Below are 22,996 nucleotides of genomic sequence, written 5' to 3'. Positions count from 1 at the left end.
GGGAGCTGGGGAGGAGGTGCAGGCTCTGTGAGGGGGTTGTGGGATGCTGCGCTTACCTGGGGCTCCAAGGCGGGGAGGGGTGGGAGGCCTCCGAGCGCTGCTGCCCCCCAGGCACCGCCCCCATAGATTCCCATTGGCCACAGGGGTGCTCGGGGCTGGGGCAGCGCACAGAGGCACAGCCCTGCCCTGGGGCTGCAGGGAGGGGCCAGAAGACACATGGAGCGAGCATGCAGAAAGCCGCTCAGCTCTGCTGCGCTGCTGGTGGTGGGCGGGGTCCTGGCCCACTGTAGATCGCCTGGGGAACACACGGTGCGGGGAGTGCTTGGGGGCGGTAGGCGGGGCCGAGGGAGAGACCCGTCCCCAGAATTGCTGGAGCCCTGCGGGCCACATTGGGGAGGTTCTAGGGCCACAGATGGCCCACGGGCCGGGAGTTTGAGACCCGTGGGTGGAATTCTGATTCCAGTGAAGTCAGTGAAAGAGGTTGTCAGACTTCTGTATGCCAAAGGCTCAGGGACCAGCCCCTCTTGTGGATCAAGCATTTCAAATGTGAGGGAAGCAGGAGCCTAAGCTAGTGTCTCTTGTAAAAAGCATGGATCGGAAGACTGATGGCCAGCTCCATGGGTCTAACACAGCTTTTGGGGGAAGGGAAATGGGGGTGAAGATTAATTTAAATCCCTTTGTGTTCCTTCTGATCCTGGGGCCACCAGGTTTTAGCCCATCCCCCTGCCGAAATGTAAAGCAGAGTGAAGACTACTCTATGTTACACAGCAGCTTTGCAGAGTCTGAACAAAATGGCTAAGGTATAAAGAACCTGCTGGTGCAAAGTCAACATACGTATTTCTTTCCCCTAAGGTGGCACTCCATCTTTCCCATTTCCTTCCTTTTCCCCATAAAGGCCCTGCTCTCTGTCAACCTTCCCGCAGGCAGACACTGTTCCCTCTGTAATTGATTGGTGAAGTCACTAGGATGTGACAATGGGGAGTGCTAAGCAAGTGCTGCGAATACAGGGAGTGCAGTGCTAGGTCAGCTCCAACTTGGATCCCTCTTTGGGAGTGGATAGCTGTGCCTCTAGCCGACTGGGTCAGCCCATCACTATCCATTGTGAATGCAGGGCAGCACAAGGCCTACGCAACTTAAGGCCAGTGGGACTGAAGTGATGTAAAATGCAAAAATCCCAAGCAAGGGGTTTCCACCACTTCCCTGAGATGCTATTGCATAGTCTAAAAGGGATTCTGGGGCTGATCCTTGTCTGGCTTTAATCCACGTAGCTCTGTTGGATACACTGGAGCTCTAGTGAGTTTTAGTTGAAGAACTGGCCTGGGAATGTCACAGGAGTGGGTGGGTGCGGTTCTGTGGCCTGCAGTGTGCAGGAGGTCCGACTAGATTCTGACCTTAAAGTCTATGAGTGTGCTAACCTTCTGCACAGGGGTGAGTTTCATACTCAGGCTGTTGCTATCATATACAGTAACTCCTCATTTAACGTCTTCCCGGTTAACGTTGTTTTGTTGTTACGTCGCTGATCAATTAGGGAACATGCTTGTTTAAAGTCGCACAATGCTTCCTTATAACGTTGTTTGGCAACCACCTGCTTTGTCCACTGCTTGCAGGAGGAGCAGTCCGTTGGACTAGCTGGTGGGGGTTTGGAACCAGGATGGACCAGCAGCCCCCCATCAGTTCCCCTAAGTTCCCTGTGCGGCAGCTTCCCAGCAGGCTATCAATTGCTGGACAGTTCAGGTGTCCCTCACCCCACTGCCAAGTGCTGCTCCTGCCCTCTGCCTTGGAGCTACTCCGAGGAGCCTCCTGCTTGCTGTGCAGGGGGTGGGGGGAAGAGGGGTGCTGATGTCAGTGTCCCCCTCCCCCTGCTTCTGCACCCCTGCTCCTGTGCCCCATCTCCACAGAGACAGGGCTCAGGACAGAAGGAGCTTGCTGGCAGCAGCTGATGTCTCAACTTGCTGATCTACTTAAAAAGGCAATGCACTTAGAGTGGGGTTAGCGTATTTAAAGGGGCAATGAGCATCTCTCTCTCACACACAAACACACACACACACACACATGCACCCCGCGGCACTGTGGCAAGTGGAGGGAGTGGTGCATTACAGTGGGATAGCATGGGTTCAGTTCATCCTGTTCAGTTTTGGCAGGGAATGTTTGCAGCCGCTGCCATGCGTCTATTGTGTCTCCTTCCTCCATTTGTGATGCCTTGTAGAGTGTGAGGCTACATTAACAGTAGTGTGTTAACCCTTGAGGGCCCAGCTGAGTGAAAAATTTCCCTGGAACCTAACCCTTCTATTTACATTAATTCTTATGGGGAAATTGGATTTGCTTAAAAACATTTCGCTTAAAGTAGCATTTTTCAGGAACATAACTACAACGTTAAGCGAGGGGTTACTGTACCAATCTGAAGTTTATAGTTCTCTGGTACTTCTGGTTTTTGGGAGTGAACGGCCATCTGTCTGAAGAAAAATCTAGCAGATTATCTTTGCATTTGGTCCTAACTCAGAGAATTGTCAGAGGGTGTTGACATGCTAATACAGTTAAAGAGTTCTGCCTTCTATATGAAAGGAGAAAATACTTTCCTCACCCTGTGTGCTTTGGAACGCCTACAGTTCAGCAGATTTTTCTGAGATTTGCCTTGCTGCTTGTTTGAATTCATGTAGCTCATGAAAAGCTTTACTGTTAGCGTTGACTTAGATATTTTCCTAAACACTAAACAGGGGGGTGTATGAAATCCTAAACTTTCTTCCTGCAGTTGTAATAATGATTTTTACTGAGTAAGAGCCATTGATTTATATCACGGGGTTAAGCCAGGGTGTGTGGCTAGTGTCTTCTGAATAATGAATTTGTTTGTTCCTTCAGCTAATGTCTCTGTTCCATGGGTTGATATTATAGATTTCATAGCTGGTACAATGAGTTCAGTTTTGTAATATAAATGTATTTCAGTTAAGTGTTATATCACCTTTTATATTGTGTATAACCTAACATCCGAAATGTAAATTTCACATGGCCTTATTGTAAATTTTATTTAGTATTTTATACATATATGTTGTTCTATGAGCAGGAGTGATTTGACTGTGCACTAAGCAGATAAAACTCTGAAGACCCAGGCAGCCAGTTTGTAGAGTCAAAAGGTGTAAAGTGAAAAGGTTTTGTTCTTTAAATACAAGAGCAGTATGGTATTACTATGCAGAGATGACGTTTCCTGAGTTACCGCTGATTTAACTAATTATGCAGCATCTTTCTAACAGGTCTCCACAAAAGGATGGGTTGCCAAGGACTTCTCAGTTTTGGAAAGAAGCTGCTTCGCCGGAAAGTTGTGGACTGGACCAGAGATGAGAGCCAGCTGTCACGATGCCTCAACACTTTTGACTTGGTAGCTCTTGGTGTAGGTAGCACACTTGGTGCGGGTGTCTATGTACTGGCTGGAGCAGTGGCACGAGAAAACGCGGGACCTGCGATTGTTATCTCTTTCTTGATTGCCGCATTGGCTTCTGTGTTGGCTGGACTTTGTTATGGAGAATTTGGTGCTAGAGTTCCAAAGACTGGGTCTGCTTATCTCTATAGCTATGTGACTGTGGGTGAGCTGTGGGCATTCATCACTGGATGGAATTTAATTCTTTCTTATGTGATTGGTAAGTACTGAGGGGCATGCAGAAATACTGTAGCATTCATCCAGAATGCCTGTCTTATTTGTACACTAACTTTCACTTGCACAGTCAGATTGTTATAAAAATAGAAACTACAGAATACCTTGCACCTACAGCAGCCTCCAGATCTGAGCATTTCAGAGCTTTTTCTGGAAATTCAGTGAACTTGGTAAATATTATAGGTTAACAGTTTGGATCAATGCCAGGTTGCCACTCCCGCTTCCTTTAGTTTAAACGGATTTATGCAATTTTGGCTTGAGGCCCTGCTAGCTATCTACCAGGAATCAGGAGTTTTCCTTCTGCTATGGAAGAAAAATCTGATGTTCAGCTGGCAGGGGGGTCAGCTTCTCACTGCTTCAGCATCTATGGTGTTTGCTGATTAAGGACCCAGTTCTGCTTCCATTGAAATCAGTAGGTATTTTGCATTGACTTTACTGGGTGCAGGATTGGGCTCAGTGTGGGTTGCAGCACTTAGGCTCAAATTTTCACAGATATTTAGGTGCCTAACTTCTGCTGATTTCAGTCCAGTGCCCAATCCAAAGCCCTTTGAAGTCAATGGAAAAATCTCTGGTTGACTACAATGGGCTTTGGCTCAGGCCCTGAGTAAGTGGACAACTCAGTTCACACTTCTAAGGTTTAAAAAGAAACCGTTTTGGTTAGTTAAAGATTCGTCCATTTAATCAAATTATCAAACATTTCAAGTGTATTATGGTGCCACTTGTCATGGCACCAGAGCTCAGGCTGAAATCACCATACCAGTTAAGGGAAGAACTCCACTAGCTACAATGACAAACAAATTGCTATTATATTATTGGGGGGGTGGGGGGGGGTTAAATTTCACTTTATGGGAAATATTACCATTAAAACTGAGATTGATTTCCAGGGTGCCTGGCAGGAGATCAGATAAAGACTTGCTTGGTAACATAAGTGCTGCTTGTCTTGGCTAGTATTGATTCCATTCTGTATGTTACATGAAACCTCTTTACATTCTAGATTTTGTGTATAAAATGAGAGAGTGACAGGTAAGATGCCCAGAAGTTAGTGTTCGGATATTCTTTTTGAATTGGGTTGATGTCAGGAAGGGGATAACATGTAGTTTAAAAAAACTCCAAACAAACTGATCCTCCTCTTCCCCCCCCCCGCCCCGATATCCAAAATAGGTTCCTCTCAAGGTGTTTTGTTCTATAAAAAAATGTTAATTACCTCTTACAGATGCATCCTCCAGGGTTTAATTGTGGCAATAAACAGAAGACTTCTGTAGTCCAGCAGTTCTCGTTTATCTAGATACTGTACTTATATGGCCTTTATCACCACGGTATGAGAGCACCAGTAAAGCAGAAGCTGTCTGGGGGATTTAGGGCTAGATAGGGTCTCATGGTCCTGATCCTGCAAACACATTCACTTGAGCAAAGTTAATCATAGGATCTGGGCTTAGATGGGCCTGTCCCCGCCTGCCAAGGTGCACCGCCTAGGGCAGGTGGAAGTTCCAGGGCTTCCCACAGTGGCCTGAACTCCCTGGGCAGCTCTTATTACTGTCCAGCTCTAGCTTCTGGCTTGGGCAGAGGCAGGACATGGGGCGGGTGGAGCAGGGGGCAGAGCCTCATGGCAAGAGGGGGCCCGCCTCAGCCCACCCCACCGGGAAAAGTCTGGCACCACCCCTGAGCCTTGGGCACAAAGCAGCACTGCAGGGAATCTGGGACAAGTGCTGTCCCAGAGTTGGGTTGCCAACCCTCCAGGATTGGCCTGGAGTCTCCAGGAATTAAAAGATTAATCTTTAATTAAAGATTATGTCATGTGATGAAATCTCCGGGGATACATCCAACCAAAATTGGCAACCCTATCCCAGAGTCATGCAGCCCAGGACTAAGACTTGAACTCTGCATTTCAGCATTGTCCTGCTCAATTCTGGATGGGTGGTCACCCTACTCCATTCCCTTCTTTGCCAGCTTGCTCACAAGAGGGAGTAGTGACTTGTAACACAACACCTTTGTGGGGATTGAACTGGGGCCCTGTGGCTTGAGCCTTTACTGCCTGAGCAAAAAGACCTACCTATGTTGGCCTAGGCCAAGGCTATAGCTCATCAATGTCTGTTAGAGGGGGGTGATGCCCTGCTAAATGGGTCTGAGAAAACAGGGAAAGATGATAAGGGAGCTTGCTTTCCTCTAGCCCCTTGTGCTTGGACTTGAGATATAGGCAAGCCCTGCAGGACTCAGTTATGCCCTATCTTTTCCTGCACAGCTGTATTAGTTTATAATGATCACAAGACCTTCACTCAGGTCTTTTTGGCTAAATAGTGGATCTGTGAGAATTAGTTTGTCAGCCCGTATTTTCAATTAGAATTCTCGTTCTTGGTATTAATTGCATTTTCAGTTGTAAGAGCGATTTCACATCAGTGTTAACAGTGAAAAAATTACAGTTGTTAGGGTGAAAAGTTTTATAAAAAATGGTACTAGATAGTCACAAGGGGTCATTGGTGGGGCCTAACCCTGCCAGTGCTCACTCCTTGGAGTAACACCTACTGCTACACTTCATCCTGTTGAAGTCACTGGGACTACATCGTGTCTCAGGAGGTTTTGGCTACAGCTACTGGAATGGCACTGAACGATGTTGGTCCCTGTCTACTACGCTTGCATCTGAAGCGTGGTCAGCATTGGATCAGCTGCACCTGTTGTCAGCAATGGGGAACTTCTGGAGCCTAAACCACAGTTTTGAGGATATATATTTAAAAAACAAAACAAAACAAAAAAACCCTAGATAAAACCCAGTTTGAATGCTGGTCTGTTCTGTGGCTCCTTGGATGTGCATTACATGCATGCACTTGAAGAGGTTAGACAGTCAGGAGAAGGAAAGGAAGTGTCAATGTTGAAAGAGTGTTGAGGGATTTTTAATCTTCAAAAGCCCCAAAGTTATTTACATCTTTTCCGAATTTGCGAACTGCATTTCAGCATTTGTCTTGCAGTGCGGTGTTTTTCTGTCCCTGCTGTAGAACTTGAATATGAATTTACCCAGCACTCCAGGATTTCTCTTATTTTGTATGATAGCTTCTATTTCCTAGGCAATGCTTCAAGCTGGGGGGTGGCTGAGTTGCTCAAGAATTGGGTTTGAAATACATGGGGCCTGCTTTGCTCTCGGTAAAGGACTGACCTGGCTCCCATTGAGTCAGCCGGAATCAGTAGAGTCTTTCTGGATTTTCAGCAGTGTGACTGAGCAGATTTTATCTCCCTGTAAACCTAGGTTTGAATTGCAGAGCAGGGATCAGTTTGTATTTTCCTTCAACTCCCATTCAGTCAGTGGGAGCTGTTCCTGCTCACGGGAGGGATGGGCAGCACTGGGGAAACACTGTGACTTAAAAGGAGGAGGCCTGGTATATCTTATACCCTCCTGTGATTTGCTTTTCCTGCTAACCTGCTCATCCCCCTTTTCCCGTCTTAGTGCCTCTTTCTCCTCTCACACCAACGTCTACACTAGCGGAATGCCTTTGAAGTCAGTGGTTTACTCCAGTGTGAGAAGCGGTTTCTGCACAAGGGGTCTTGGGGGCATGAAGGCTGCTGGGGGGAGGGTAAGCAATTGCTAGGCTAGGTCTTCTGCAGGAGGGGTTGTCTTCTGAGATTTGGGTTTGTAGAGAAGCCGAACCTCCAAGTGGACCTGTGGGGGAGGGTTCACTGTTTGCCCCTTCTAACTGAATAGCAGGGGTCAGCTCTGCCCTACGTAGTGCTGCTCATTTAGAAATATTTTCTAGTCATGAAAAGTGCTCTGCGTCCTTCCTGTTTTCTGGTAGGAACATCAAGCGTGGCCAGAGCATGGAGCGCGACGTTTGATGAACTCACAGGCAAGCACATCGAGCGCTTCTGCCAAAAGCACATGACCATGAACGCTCCGGGGGTGCTAGCAGAATATCCAGACATCTTCTCCGTGTTCATCATCTTCATCTTAACAGGTAAAACCTTTGGGAAGGTTGCTGGGACAATACGTTCCTTTTCTGTAATTTCATTCTTTGCTTTTGGTGGACAAGCAAACGCCCTCATTTATTTTGGACAATTTATTAAAGGCTCCTTTGTCTGCCCAAAGTGTCGGATTGACCTATTTAGCAGCTCTGGAGTTCAGACTCTGCACATCCTGTTTGCAAGCTCTTTCATTAGGGGAGCGTCCAAGGTGTTTACAGGAAAACTTGGAAACAATCAATCTTTATACCATGTAGAGTAAGACAGGGAGAGTTGTTACCCTGAGACAGGTATGGAGGGCTTTTATTTTTTTTAAACTAACGCAGAGGGACTCTGTTCTATTACTCTAACTCCCACTCTGATGATCTGCCAGTTTATATAGCACACTGGCCAGGAAAATGTGGGGGGAAAGGACAGAACTAAGTAACACCCTGGTGCATGACTGTTTATTTTAAAATATGTGGACTTCAATTTGCAGCAGTGATTGCAGGACTCAAGAGAAATAATTCTGCATGAAAAATAAACTGGTTTCTCTCTTTCCATAACATGCAAAATATGTCTTTGGTTTTTGATCGGAATGCAGGGAGTATTTTGTACAAGAGCAGGAATTAAAACGAAAACCCAGCTGAACTTTCACCCAGGTATCAGCTGAACCTTTCAAAACGTTGTCAAACTTCATATTAATTAAAAGAAAATCATTTTCCTGCACCTGTATGCTTCCTAGCGGGTAGGCGATATCATGATACCACAACAGAGGCTCTTCTTGCAATACTTTAGGCCTAATCAGAAGCAGGAAGTGTCAGAACTCTCACAAGGAACCATGTTCTTATGAGGTTCCCAGCCGAGAGCCCTGAACTAGCAAGCCCTTTGATGAGTGTGGAACTCCTATGGAGTCCATCGGAACCCCTCCTGTACAGGACTTGAAGTGTTGAGCTCTGAGTTAGAAGATGTGAGGACACATTCTGTACTCTGTTAATCTCGATATAAAGTGGTCTGACTGATCAGAATTTGCCTCCTGAGGTTCCATTTGGGTTTGTTTTGGATCAGTATTCAAACGCATGTGCTTACTTCCATTTCTTTATCTGTAGAGTTTCACTCACTGCTATTTGAGAGTAAAACTGAGTCAGCAGCGTTTTCCTGCTGCATGGGAAAACTCTTCTGATTTTGAAAACTTTGCAAACAGGCTAAACCTTGGCAGCTTCAGGAAGCTTCAGAATAAGCAGCTTTATTGCCACATGTAAGCAGTGGCAGAGCTAGGTTTTGCAACTGGGCCATTGGTGGCAGGCTGGAGAACAAGCCCACTCCACACCACGCAGCCGTGGTGGCTCCCAGGCTGGGACTGGCTCCTCACTCCTGACGTTGTAACGTGGCGCACGAGCTCACAGCAACATTCAGGTTTGGCCCGGCATGACAGAGGGGCGGCCGGGTCAAATCTGACTGAGTGGTGTTGGCACACAGGGTCACGTAGCACTATGACCCTCTGCTTCATGTCACAATGCCTGGAGCAAGGAGCTGGTCCCATCTGCTGCTGCCAGGTGAGCGCAGGGCAGACTCTCGCTCCAGCCCTGTGAAAAAGGTGCTACACATGCACCTAAAGCCCGTGGTCCCTCCCTCCCCGCCCCCCCGCCCTTCTATTAGCTCTGCCACTGTATATATGCCCTGTAGTTTATGCCTGTCTCAGCTCTCGAAATCACCTCCTTTTTGGTGCTTGATTTCTTATTTTCTGGTTGCCCACCCTGCTTTATCTAGACCTTCTGCTATGTCCACCGCCTATTTCATGGCTTATTTCCTTATTTAAACAAGACAAACTTGGGCATTTGTTGTATAGGAGGTCAGACCAGACAATCACAACGGTCCTTTCTCACCATATAATCTATGAATTCCACATTTGTGAGTGAAATAAACTCACTGTTGGCCAAATCCTGGTCCCCATCACAGTGTTTCCCTCCCCCTCCTCACACCCAGTGCTTAATTTGTGCCAGGGCTGAGCCCTGGCACCTCTAGCCTTGGCAGTTCAGAGCCCCGGCACCTCTCGGTTTGCGGCATCAGTTATGAATGTGAAAAAATTGCTTGAGCCCTGGCACCTAATTGCTTGAGCCTCAGCGCCTCTTCCATTAGAAATTAAGCACTGCTCACACCTCACGTTGGTGTTTATCACTAAGACTACATGTTAGATTTTGGTTACACAGGTAACCTCTTTCTTAAACAGCAAGCAAGGGAGTAGGAATTCTAGTTATTAGCTAAAGATCGAAAAAGAGAAACAAAATCTGTTATTCTGAATGTAGAGTGCTGACTCATTGTCGTTATTGCTCACACTTTTAAAAACATGCTATTCCTCAAGATGAAAGTTTTTTAAGAAATGGGCTGAAAACTTGCTCACAGCGAAGTCAATGCCAGAACTTCCCTTGGCTACAGTGGGGTCAGGATTTTCCCCATGGCTTCTTCCTCTGTGATTTATAACACAAGAACTAGAGGTCACCATATTAATAGGCAGCAGGTTTAAAACAAACAAAAGGAAATATTTCTTCACACAATATAGAGTCAACCTGTGGAACTCCTTGCCAGAGGATGTTGTGAAGGCCAAGACCATAATAGGGTAAAAAAAAAAAACTAGATAAATTCTTGGAGGATAGGTCCATCAATGGCTATTAGCCAGGATGGGCAGGAATGGTGTCCTTAGCCTCTGTTTGTCAGAAGCTGGGAATGAGTGACAGGGGATGGATCACTTGATGATTACCTGTTCTGTTCATTCCCTCTGGGGCACCTGGCATTGGCCATTGTCGGAAGACAGGATACTGGGCTAGATGGATCTTTGGTCTGACCCCGTAGGGCCGTTCTTATGATTCATTCAATTTAAGTGTCAGATAACTGACCTGCTTTGTCTGATCCCTACACTGGCATGATACCTGCCCATCTTCCCAAGGAAGTGTTGAAGATGGCTGGTATTGCTGACTTCTACTCTTTAGTCAGGGACTGCATGACCACAAAGAGCTACTTCACAAAAACCACCAGTGATGCTTTCTCCAAGGCTTAGAGCTAATCTGATCTGTGGTCTCTGGATGAAGTTTGTATTTACTAAGGGCTCAGTCCTATTGACTTTAATAAGACTGTTTTAATGAAAAATACGGTTTGCAGGATTGGGCCCTATCTTTTTGTATTAGACTTTTACTCAACCTAGCAGCTTTCCAGTGTAGAGAGACCACTTAAATGGTATTTTATTAGCACAATAATGCAGTGAGAGAGACATGCACAAAAAGTGAGGGCTTCCCTTTGCTCTGCTGTGGCTGGGCCATGTGCTGTTGTTGAAGGAATGTCTGATTGTTCTTTAAAAGCAGCAAAGAGTCCTGTGCCACAGGACTCTTTGCCACTTTTACAGATCCAGGCTAACACGACTACCCCTTTGATGATTGTTCTTTGTAATTTTTCCAGGCCTTTTAACTTGTGGAGTGAAAGAATCTGCAATGGTTAACAAAATATTCACCTGCATCAACGTTCTCGTCCTCGGCTTTGTTATGGTGTCAGGTTTTGTGAAGGGATCAGTCAAAAACTGGCACCTCACCATTGACGACATCTATAACACGACCAATGATTCACCTAGAAACAAGTATGTCACAGCATTTCTTCTCTTCTCAGGTTTGCGTAGTCAAGTCGATCTGTTTTCAGGGACCACCTCAGAGATTCACGTGTAGAATCATAGAATCATAGAATATCAGGGTTGGAAGGGACTCCTGAAGGTCATCTAGTCCAACCCCCTGCTCGAAGCAGGACCAATTCCCAGTTAAATCATCCCAGCCAGGGCTTTGTCAAGCCTGACCTTAAAAACCTCTAAGGAAGGAGATTCTACCACCTCCCTAGGTAACGCATTCCAGTGTTTCACCACCCTCTTAGTGAAAAAGTTTTTCCTAATATCCAATCTAAACCTCCCCCACTGCAACTTGAAAACAAGTGTAGTCATTATGGGCCAAATTTCACGGCTTTGCCAAGTGGTCACTCGGTCTGCACTCAGGCAGAAATTCCATGAGTGTCAGTGGGAGCTCTGCATGAGGGAGGGTTGACTAGACACTTGGGACTAGAACTAGATCACCCAGGTTTAAAAAACACAGCTGGGAGGCCCTGTGGGAGAAAACCCCTGTGAGGATCTATTTGCTAGGAGGGTGAGAGGGACATGGACACAGTCTGGCTCTGAATAAGGAATTTAAGGTTGAGCTCTGTTTCTGTAACAACATCTCCTAAGTGCTTACATTGGATGAATCCTACAGTTTCTGAAATCATTTGAGCAGTGAAATGTTTTTTAGTTGTTTTCCACCATAGCTTGGGCATATATACAGTACTGGAAGGCATTTAAATGGTCGTTGTCCAGCTTGAGTCATTTAAACCCGTACATTTACGAGGAGATTTTCTGTGAAGCTAATGGCTCGTTCCACTTCTAGTAACGCTGTCATCGCTGTGCACACTTCAGCACTATCAAGTTATCCCTCTCTTTTCCTAAACCTGGGACTGATCACCTGGCTTTCTACCTAAGCCCCTTGTGCTGGAGTGCAGGGAAATCCCAAAAAGCATAGCTCTACAGCAAGCTGGAGTGGTGCAGGCCCCTGGCCTGGGTTCCCCACATCCTGACCACCCCTCTGCACTGCAACCATTTGATTCAGATGCATGTAGGGCCTTTAATGGGCCTCATTCGGTTTTCAGGATTCAGCCCATAGTGGACTTATTCTCTGGTAAATAATTCCCTCTGTAGAAAAGGACACAGCATGACTCAGCACCAGCATTGCCCTGCATGTCGTGATAATTATTCACTTTAGTTATAGCTTTTTAACCCATTAGATTTGCATTTTGGTGACATGTGCCAGAGGAGCTGGGGTTTGTGCATAGTTTAGCTGCATCTCCAGAAACATCAACATTGGACTGTCTAAATTATTTTCACATGTAATGGGGCTTCCAAAGCTTAGGGGACTTAGCTGTCTATATAGCTGAATTGACAGATCCAGGGTTTAGATTATTTAATGGCCCTAATTTAATTTTTATTAATGCCTTAATTATAGGCGCAAAGTTGTGCCCACAGTTATTTACACAACCAAAACTGGAGGCCAGTGTGAGAACATGTGGCTCATGATTGCATTTGTAGGCCACATCCTTTGCGCCCTGATCACTTGCAATCTATGCATGTGCTTAACTCACACTCTGAGAGTAGCCCTGTTTACTACAATGGGACTGCTCAGAATGCAGCACGGGTTTAAGTCTGTTCAGGATTTAGGGCCTACCTAAAAATCTTTATAATAGTAAGCAGATGATGTAATATTTGAAAATAAAAATCTGATGAGGCCATATTTTGGCCAGAGTTATTTAAAATAAACTTTTGTTTAAAATAGAAGATCAGCGGAGGACCTGAAAGTGGGTAAACTTCATTTGAGCATTTGTATCCATTCACCATGTTCAGAATTCAATAAGTTTAAACTTTTTGCCAGGTTGAGATGTTAGGAGACCAAGTTCAGTCTTTCCTCCTCACTCCTCCTCCCACCTCAGCCATGTTAATAAACCCTAGAAAACCATGGACGATCTGAACAAGCCTTAAATGCTGAGTGTTCAAAGGGTTCCCGAGCCGGTCACAGGCTGACTCAAATCTCTATGTAGTGTAAGCTGTAGTACATGCCATCCTGTCCTCTATAGGTCTGTTGACCATGTGTACCTGAAACCACACTCCCTCCAGCTCCAGTTATGGTGGATTCTGTTACAGGAACGCACTTCAGATAGGTGTCTGTACCGAGGCAGAACCTATCCTGATCTCTTGTTCTTTTCAGTCAAACACAGGTAGGAGATCTGGAGCGTGGCGTTGGGGGCTTTATGCCCTTTGGATTCAGTGGAGTCCTCTCGGGGGCGGCCACATGCTTTTACGCCTTCGTAGGATTTGACTGTATTGCCACCACAGGTAAGCAGAAAGCTCTCATTGTGAGAGAACACTTGTTTCCCATTATGAGCTTGGCTGCCCTCAGTAACCTCACATGACACAATTTACAAATAACTCAAACCTCTTTTCAGCTGAATCAGGAAATCATGCTGTGCACTGGCTGTCCTGTGGGATCACTTCATCTTTTCAGTTTTAGGGTCACCCATCCATCTTCTTCTCTTGCCTATTTTTTCTAAATTTAAGACTTGCATTATACACTCTGAGACAGGGAATATCCTTTATTCTGGATTTGTACCGTTGCCAGCACACTGAGCCCCTGATCCTGACTGGGAGCCTCTAGTTGCTACTACAATGCAACTAAATAATATTTCTGATTTCGTTCACTGAACAGCACATCCAGATGGTGCCCTTCCATTCTTTATTCTTGTGAAATTCCAGGACTTCCCATTTTCTGTTGGTTTGTAAAACTTCAAGAATAGGCTTCCACTGCACTGAGTCCTAGCTGAAACCAGGAAATGCAGCAGTGCGCTATGCTGAAGTGTGGGGCAGTGGGGAGAAATGATCTTGGGCTAAGTACAGGATTGGGAGTCAGGAGACAGGATTCTGTCCCCAGCTCTGATACGGTCACCTTGTGTGTCCTTGAGACAGGCTCTTGGCCTCATTGGTCCTGATCTACAAGGTGCTCAAGAGAGCTGGCTAGTCACAGGTTTTAATGGTGGGGTTTTTGGGGTTTTTTTTGGGTTGGGGCTAGAAAAATGGCCTTTTTTCAAAATTTAGAAATTCTGGCAAAACATTTGTTTTCAAAATTTTCGGTTTCATAATATGGAAACGTAGGTTTTGTGGAGTTTTCTCCTCTTTATTTCCCCCAGAATAAAATGAATAAAAGAAACTGAGATGGGGGCTAGAGAGGAGAAAGAATGGAAAAAAAGAATGGTGATAAATTGGAGAGGGTTCAGAGAAGAGCTTTGAGAATGATTAAAGGATTAGAAAACCTGCCTTATATTATTAGATTCCAGGAGCTTAGTCGATTTAGCTTAACAAAAGGAAGGTTAAGGAGTGACTTTATCACAGTCTGTAGGTAGCTACATGGGGAACAAACGTTTAATAATGGTCTTTTCAATCTAGCAGAGCAAGGTATAACCTGATCCAATGGCTGGAAGTTGAAGCTATACAAATTCAGATTAGAAATAAGGCATACATTTGTAACGGTAAGGATAATTCTTCATGGAACAACCTACCAAGGATCATGGTGGATTCTCCATCACTGGCGATTTTTAAATCAAGCTGGGATGTTTTCCTAACAGATCTGCTCTAGGAATTATTTTGGGGAACTTCTATGGCCTGTGCTATACAGGAGGTCAGACTAGATGATCACAGTGATCCCTCCTGGCCTTGGACTTTATGAATCTATGACGTGTCAAAACCAAAATGGATACATTTTCACAGAATTTTGAATACATGAAAATCCAGCCCCCCTCTTTGGAACCTGTGGAAGGAAAGCGACTGATAGTTTCCACAGAGAATTTTTTTGGTCCATTTTTCCAATTAGCTCAAGTGCTTCCTGATAGGAGCAGAGCACCTTCCATTCCCTTTGACCTGCTGGGGCACCTAGGACCAAAGTCTTCTCTGAACTCACTGAATTTACACCAGAGATGAACCTGATTCAGAGTGCCCGATGCCCCTCTGAATTAAAGATGAGAGCAGCTGTATCGGGGTTGAAGCACACAGCCCTCTTTTGGAACGAATGCTGGCTACCTGAATTGTAGTGATAATGATTCTTTTCAAACATTCAACTCTAAAACTTGTCACACAAAGTGTTGGCCGTTCCCTTTAAGGAAATGATTATGAGGAAGATCTCCAGGGACATAAATGGCAGGCAGGCACCTGGCTCCTCTTGACTGTCATTAGTACCTGGCCACCTTACTCTCCCTGGCTCCTTTGAAAGCCCCTCCTCGCCTGTGAGTCTTATTGAATTAGTCTCTTTGTTTTCTGTGGCTGTAACTTAACTGTCTTTGTTCTAGGCGAAGAAGTGAAAAACCCTCAGAAAGCGATTCCCATTGGCATCGTCGCCTCACTCCTGATCTGCTTCGTTGCTTACTTTGGCGTGTCAGCTGCTCTCACGCTCATGATGCCCTACTACTTGCTTGATCCAAACAGTCCTTTACCCAATGCATTCCAATACGTGGGCTGGGAGGGTGCCAACTATGCAGTGGCCGTTGGTTCACTTTGTGCCCTTTCTACTAGGTGAGATGCTATTGTCTTGTACCCTTCTCAGTGCAGATTTGTATTTCCATTGTCTCCTCTTTCTGTGTGTTATGAGCTAAGGGCCTTAGTCCTATGTCCCTTACACTGGTGTAACTCCATTGACTTCAGTGATGTGACTTGGATCTATGCTGGGGTAAGTGCCAGAGGATTCAGGCCCTTTGGGTCAAATCCGGGCCCCACTGACTTCAAAAGGGTCAGGATTTCACCCTGTGTCAAAGGGTTCAAACAAATTCTTAGAATTGGTTTCAGAGCTGCAAGCTCCCATTTGTGACTCAGGAAATCTCCATCTTAAGGACCATCTGAAACAGTGTATCTCTTGAATACATAAAAAAGAAGCACTCCTTTACCAGTAGCCCTGGGGAAACAAGACACGACTGACTCAGACAGACCAGATGTAAGTGGGAGCAGCTCCATGGAACCAGTGGGGTTTTTGGGTGTTCCTCACCTCTGAAAATCAGGCCACTTCCATGCAGGAGTCGAAATCTGGATGTAGGGCACAGATCCTCCAAGGTCGTAGGCACCTAACGCCATTGAAATCAATGAGAGTTAAGTTAAGGACCTTTTAAGGATCTGGGCCTAAGTGGCTAGCTTTAGGTATCCAAATTTGCACACCCGACGTCTTGTTCCCAGTAGTAAGTAGTATGTCTGTGTAGTGGGGGCAGCACTGGGGAAGACCTTGGAATTGAAGCGTTGTTAACTAAAGCCATTCCGCTATTGGGCTGCGATGAACGCACTTCCATTTTTCTGCCTTCGGCCCGTGTGTACTATGAGAGCTGTACTAGTAGATAATGCCTTTTTCTCTCCTTAGCCTTCTTGGCTCCATGTTTCCGATGCCTCGAGTAATTTATGCTATGGCAGAAGACGGACTGCTGTTTAGATGTTTGGCTACGGTCAGCAAGAGGACCAAAACCCCAGCAATAGCTACGGTAACTTCAGGGGCTGTGGCAGGTAAGTGCCAAGAGTTGCATGAATCCACAGAAAGCAAAAATATGGTCCTCTATTGGGAAAATACAGCAACTCAGCTCTAGTTCTCCATATTGTGTTCTGTATTTCCACAGCATGGCTTCCTGAGCTTAGTTCTGGGTTCCCAAAGTCTGAATAGCCCAGGACTAGGGAAACACAAAATATCTTTGTATGTGGATATAGATCTTTCTCATGGGGTCTCTCTCAGAACCCACTACTGCCTTCCTTACTCACGCCAAGTAGCACCGTACTCCACTCACTGTTCCTGTCCCAGAGCACCGCTGTGGGTTTTAACAAAAACTAGCTTCGTGCAGAAGGTGAACAAGCCCAACTCAGGGTCCCTGTGGCTGTAGACTTGCCTATGCCTATGTACCATGGCCACAGACACTGTATAAAGCCTTTACCTAGCAGCCAGAGCTGGGCAGATCAGAGTAGGTAACTGTGTCGGGTATCTGCTCTGTGGCCTACGCATTTGTTAACCAGTTTCTTACAGCTGGTAAGATTGCCTCCCGACCCTCACAAATCTGAGAAGTTTAGCCTCCCGGCTATCAGAGAAAAGCAGAAACTCCCTAAATAGTTAACAACTAACTCTGTGCATGCGTCTCCGCGTTACCCCCAGCCCCAGAGCTGGGGCTGGCAATTGGTGCTGGATGCCCCACATGTGGCTGCTGCGGTCGTTTCAGCTCTTATGAAACTCTGACCTTCGTTGTGGGGGCTGAGCCTGTGTCTCAGCTTTAAGGTTATTTTTATAATATTTTTCTTTAGTGTCTTCCAAGTGTTTAGCTGGTCTCCTTTCTAAAGCTCCATATGGCTCTTTTTAAAGCCTCCTGTGGGGGCATTGGTTTAACTTTCTGATCAAGATGCATGGCCGGTAGAAATAGCCATCCTCCAGCTGGATGGGTGGCATGATGCTTTGCTCTAACATGATCATGTGACCCTAGGAGCTCGGGCCCTAAGCACAGGCCTGTAGTGCCCCTATGTCTTAATCCTGCCCTGGTGCAGGGTTTAACAGTCCTCCCTCACCCCCCTTCACCGCCCTCCCCCCCCCCCACTGGGACCAGAGTATCTCTTCTCAGTGGGTCTCCACCAATCAACCTTCATCACACAAAATCAGTAATCCTTCCCCAGCTTGCTCACTCCTGGACCAGAAAGGAGCCTTATATTGTCCTGCCTTCTTCCCCATCAGGCCTTGCTGTGGCCTGAAGTCACCTGATCTGGGAGGAAAAGCAGGAGCTGGGGCCTGAGCTCTTTTTTAAGGCCCAACTTACCCTGTGACACCTCCCAAAAATGAGTTTGCAATGCACGGCCAAGGCCTGCTCCCCTTCCTGATGTGATTAGTCCCAGGGACTCCGGTCATGTCTTTTCCACACGTTTTTACCAACGTGATAATAAAACCTCTGTGGGGTTTGTCAACTTGAGCAAACATTACAGGCAGAGAAGGGTCACAGACAGAAAGAGACTGGAATGTTTCTTTCCTGTGTTACGCACCCCACCTCCTCTTGAGCTGTATACAGCCTTTACCTAGCAGCCTGAGGTGGGGAGATACTAGTAGGTAACTGTGTCAGGAATCTGCCCTGTGGCCTTAGCATTTGTTAACAAGTTACTGAGCTTTGACTAATTCCTCCTGGAATGCCCTTTGGGTCTGTTCTGTTCCCTGCCTGATTAGAAGAGGGCCATTCTGCCACGGTCTGGTTCTTGTTTCCAGATTATAAGGTGGGAGGGAAGTGTTTTGGAGACCAAACAAAGCTCTTAGAGTCACTCTAGGCTGCGTCAGTGTGGGAACCAGAGAGAAATACAGGATCTGTCTGTGGCAATCAGCAGCAATAAAGAGTTTAGTATGTATTCATTACACCTGAGTCACATCTCTCCTTTCACAAGAGACACTGAAAAGCCCAATGTGTCCTTGGGGTTTCTCTCAGTGCAGATCTGAAGACAGAGCAATGGTCTTGCTTCAACTGTATTGAATTTGACACTCCCATAATGTGACTCTTCTGCAAGCTTATCAGTTTCTGTTTTCCACGTTCCTCAGCTGCCATGGCCTTTCTTTTCGACCTGAAAGATCTTGTGGATCTTATGTCCATCGGGACCCTGCTGGCTTATTCCATGGTGGCTGCCTGTGTATTGGTACTGAGGTATGGATTAATGTGACAAGCTGTTTGCCAGAGCCTGGGAACGAGTGACAGGGGATGGATCACTTGATGATTCCCTGTTCTGTTCATTCCCTCTGGGGCACCTGCCATTGGCCACTGTTGGAAGACAGGATACTGGGCTAGATGGACCTTTGGTCTGACCCAGTGTGGCTGCTCTTATGTTCGTATGATATCCTGGAACCCTGCACAAAGAATCATGTCTTGGGAACACAAAATATCCTCAAATGTAGCACACGTGCCAACACATGACAGGGGCATAGCCATGGGTGGGCTGCGGCCCACCCACTTAGCATCCAGCCCAACCCAAATCTGAGCAGGAGTGCAGTGCTGTGGGAGATCTCCTGTGTTTATTTACTTTGCAATCTGCCTCCTCTGGGCAGCGCTCATCGGGGACTCACAACCCTGTCCCCACCGGGCAGTTATTATTTGCACAACACAGAATCCGTTCGACACCTTGGACTGAACCCTCCATAATGACTTTCCTTTTTGTCCAGGGTGGGCTTGCAAACCTCGCTGTCTAGATCCTCCTTCCTTATTAGCATCTGCTACAAAATAAAATGCGCTGGCAACCCTGAATTGATACAACTCTGTTCAAAAGGGGTGCGATACAAAGTCCTAAAGGCAGCCAGCCTCCTCCTTCGCTCTCCACGCAAAGCACTGAATAGGCACGTCATTGGTGCAGTTACAACCCAAATCCCTCCCACCCCCTCAGCAAAGTGCCTCCTTTCCCCACCTGCTCTGGGTGGCGGGTGCACAGCTCAGATTTTGCATTCTTTCTTTTTTATTATTATTATTTCTTTGCAAAGGGAATTGGACCTAATTCTCCTTGCAAAGAACAAAGAGCCAAGGGGCTTTTCGTGCCCAATGCCTTAAGCCGCTCTCTCCTCACTCTTTCTCCTCCCCAGGTGTGGTTTGGTTTGGTTTGGCTCGTTAATAATATCCAAGAGATCCCAAGGCAGCCAGTGGCATTCAGCTGCCTGCAGGCACAGGGTGGCTGTGGAGGCTTAAGCCAGCCTTGGGGGACAAGCGGGCAGGTGCTCAGTAAAGTACAATGTGCAAGATCATCTGCCTCTTTTTTTTTCCATCCCCCCCTTGCCCCCACCCTTTTGCAACACCCACCACTGACACCAAGGGGGAGGTAAGACGAGGACGCTGCAGGACCAAGGCTGTCATTTCATCGTAAGCCTTTTTTTGTGTGGAGATTTTTCCTTTTGGCCTCAGTTTAAATGTCAGCTGTTTTAAACCCAGAAAGCCAATTTTCCTGCATTGGTGAAAGGGGTCACTGAACACCTATTCCAGACTTCAAGTCATTGTACATGCCTGATGCACCCGGGCTCTGCTGCCACAGCTCCCCCTACATGAACGACCAAGGAATCCACTCCAGTGGTAAAGCCACATTGCCTTGTGCAAGGATTCACTGCATGCCCAGGAACCCTGCCGTTGGTTAGGTGGGGATCTGGGGGGAAAAGCCAGTATGGGGATGCCTATCAGTGGAGCCTTGCTAAGAGAGGGGACGGGATGAGCTGCAGAGGTCAGGGAGACAAATCCCTTGAGATGGGGGAAGAAATCCTGCCCCAGGGTCTTTTGGAAACGTTGCTAGAGGAGGAACTATGTAGTTTTCCTCTGTCCTTCTTCCCACCTGTAGAAAAGCGTGTGCTTCAGGAGATTAGGGGCTATGGGGTCCAATGATTAGAGCAAGAACTGATCACAGGGCTCCTGTGTTCTATTTCTGACTCTTCCACAGACCTTGGGTAAGTCACTAAGGCCCTGATCCTGCAAACACTTATGCTGTGCTGAACTTCAGTACTGTAAATAAATAGTAAAGCTAAGGAAAGTAATAGTGGTAAAGTTAAGCATGTGCATAAGTGTTTGCAGAATTGGGGCCTTAATGCCTTTTTTTTAAAAAAAAAAAGAAGTGCTGAACACCCACACCTCCCATTGCTCATGGTCAGCACGTCTGAAAGCTGAGTCTCTAGCTGCTTTGTGTCTCAGTTTACTCAGCTACCAGGGGGATGATAATATTTTCCTGCTCCACAGAGCAATTATAAATTCCACGCCCCTCATGTTTGTAAAAAGCTCGGAGTTGAAAGGTGCCAGGTGACTTTAAAGTATTTATCATTTATTCAAAGCCTGGATTTATTCCTCGCTGGATTTCCCCTGTCCAGGCACCCCTGTGTTTTCATTTTATTTCCCAATCTCCTCTCCTGTGTAGCAACTGCAAAATAGCAGCTCCCTTCCAGTCCTTCAGATGGGCAGGTGGCTCCCTTGTCTGCTGCTACAAGCTGCTGTGCGTTTCATCTGGCATGCAGTGCTGCACTCACAAGGCCTCAGCCGTATCCCGGTAGAGTTAGTGTTGTAAGCCACAGCTGCCTACAGGCCTGAAGAATGGAAGCCTGAGTTCAGCTGAGCTTCAGTTTCCCACTTCGCTGCCTGATGTTGCAGCGTTTGAGTTGCTGCATAAGTTGTTAGAGGTTCTCACTGCTGGTGCAATCTTGCTGAGCTTGCACATCTACAAAATCCCACATGCATCTTCATTTAAAATACATCTGCAAGAAGAGATTTAAAAGGGGCCCTTTGAAATGGCCTGTTCCTTTAATTGAAGCTGGTGCTATAAACCTACGGAGATTCACCAGTAAGGCTCTTGGTTAAAAGAGAGTTAAGGGTGAAAGCGTGTGTTAGAGGAGTTTTTCTTTCTGTTGTGGTAGGACCTGATCAGGCATCAAGGCCCCATTGTACTAGATACTGGACACATGTAATAAAAACCAGTCCCTGCTGCAGACAGCTTACCATCTTAACATATGACATGAGACAATAGGCAGATATAGCAAATAGATAGATGGGGTGGGGGAGGAACAAGGACAAGGCAACTGTGAGATGATCAAGTTTTGTATAATAAACAGCAGCTACAGCATGCCAGCTGTCTAGCTGTTAGTCCAGCTATCCTGCCTCCAGACCGAAATAGCTGTTCCTTCAAAATTAACTCCCAAACATTAGAAAGTCTGGAAATGAATGATTAAAAGAGCCAGCCAGTTCCCTACTGCCATATCCATTACTCACTGTCACAACCCATTGCTTAGGTACTGTGTTTTGGTGCTACTCCACTGGGGTGATGGCCCTGTGGGGGTCTGTTAGAAGCTGGTGTGACAGAGCTGCCCTGAGGCTGTTCTAAATTGCTCAAGGGGGTGAACTGGTCTCCAGCTGCCCAAGGGATTTGGGAGCGTTCAAAGGTGACATAAAAGCCACCTTTGTCTCCCATCCCTGGTTCCTCTGCTGAGCACAGCTCAGACACACCCAAGAATCAGGGCCTATGTGACCCAACGTGCAATCCTCCATCTAGATCTGAGCAGCTTCTGCTCAGCTGAAGGACAGAGCATTGAATTCTGGGACGATAACACAAGAGTGTGGGAAAGGACCTATTAGGACATCTAGTCCGTGCTCCTCCCAAATCCAGGATTGCTGCCTACAGTATGTATTCTATACTCCAGCCCCCATTTGTGTGCTCCAACCCCCAGTTGCTTAATCCCTGAGCAGTGTCCTCCAACTGTGCATACCAGATGGTTCCCTTCGGCTCCAGACAGGTAGCCAGAGTGGCTCCCATTTCAGTAAATTTTGGCCACAGCATGTCTTCTGAAGTCTTGCAGGTGTCCGTAGCCATGTGGAGAGCTCTGAGCAAGCTTTCTTCTAATTCTGGATGACAGTTTACTGTACCCTCTACCAAGGCAGTGCTCTTTTGGTTTTGTTTTCCTTCTCCAAGGTACCAGCCAGAGCAGCCTAACCTGGCCTACCAGATGGCTAGTACAACGGAGGAGCCAGACGCCAACGAGTCTGCAAGCACCAGTGAATCGCAGGCTGCGTTTCTGCCTGAAGAGGAGGAGAAATATTCCATAAAAGGCATTCTGTTTCCCCCAAACTCAGATCCCTCCAGACTCTCTGGTTTGGTGGTGAACATCTCATCTTGTATCATAGGTGAGTACTGTGACCTGGCATCTCTCTTGCCGTGAGCCAGCTGCCAGTCTAGGGAAGCTCATTCAAAGTCTTCTTGGCATCTTAATCGATAATTAATACGTTTGATTAACTGTTTTGGAGCCCAAACGCTTGCCTGAGGCAACAAAACAGACATAGAAAACC

At 46.5% G+C, this 22,996-nt stretch overlaps 1 protein-coding gene across 1 annotated transcript in view; it reads left to right on the top strand.

The window, feature by feature from the left end:
- SLC7A1 (solute carrier family 7 member 1) overlaps positions 1 to 22,996 on the top strand; it is a 57,199-nt gene that overhangs the window by 24,861 nt on the left and 9,342 nt on the right. The window contains exons 2-9 of the mRNA XM_077809909.1: positions 3,246 to 3,629; positions 7,423 to 7,581; positions 11,015 to 11,189; positions 13,384 to 13,511; positions 15,512 to 15,734; positions 16,564 to 16,703; positions 18,748 to 18,850; positions 22,623 to 22,834. Coding sequence (XP_077666035.1) covers positions 3,260 to 3,629; positions 7,423 to 7,581; positions 11,015 to 11,189; positions 13,384 to 13,511; positions 15,512 to 15,734; positions 16,564 to 16,703; positions 18,748 to 18,850; positions 22,623 to 22,834 — 1,510 coding nt within the window. The 5' untranslated portion in view covers positions 3,246 to 3,259. The remainder of the gene's footprint in view (positions 1 to 3,245; positions 3,630 to 7,422; positions 7,582 to 11,014; positions 11,190 to 13,383; positions 13,512 to 15,511; positions 15,735 to 16,563; positions 16,704 to 18,747; positions 18,851 to 22,622; positions 22,835 to 22,996) is intronic.

The sequence above is a fragment of the Eretmochelys imbricata genome, chromosome 1, assembly GCF_965152235.1.
Source record: "Eretmochelys imbricata isolate rEreImb1 chromosome 1, rEreImb1.hap1, whole genome shotgun sequence".
Lineage (NCBI taxonomy): Eukaryota > Metazoa > Chordata > Testudines > Cheloniidae > Eretmochelys > Eretmochelys imbricata.
Note: the sequence above shows the minus strand (reverse complement) of the source record. Positions and strands in the feature narration are given on the sequence as shown.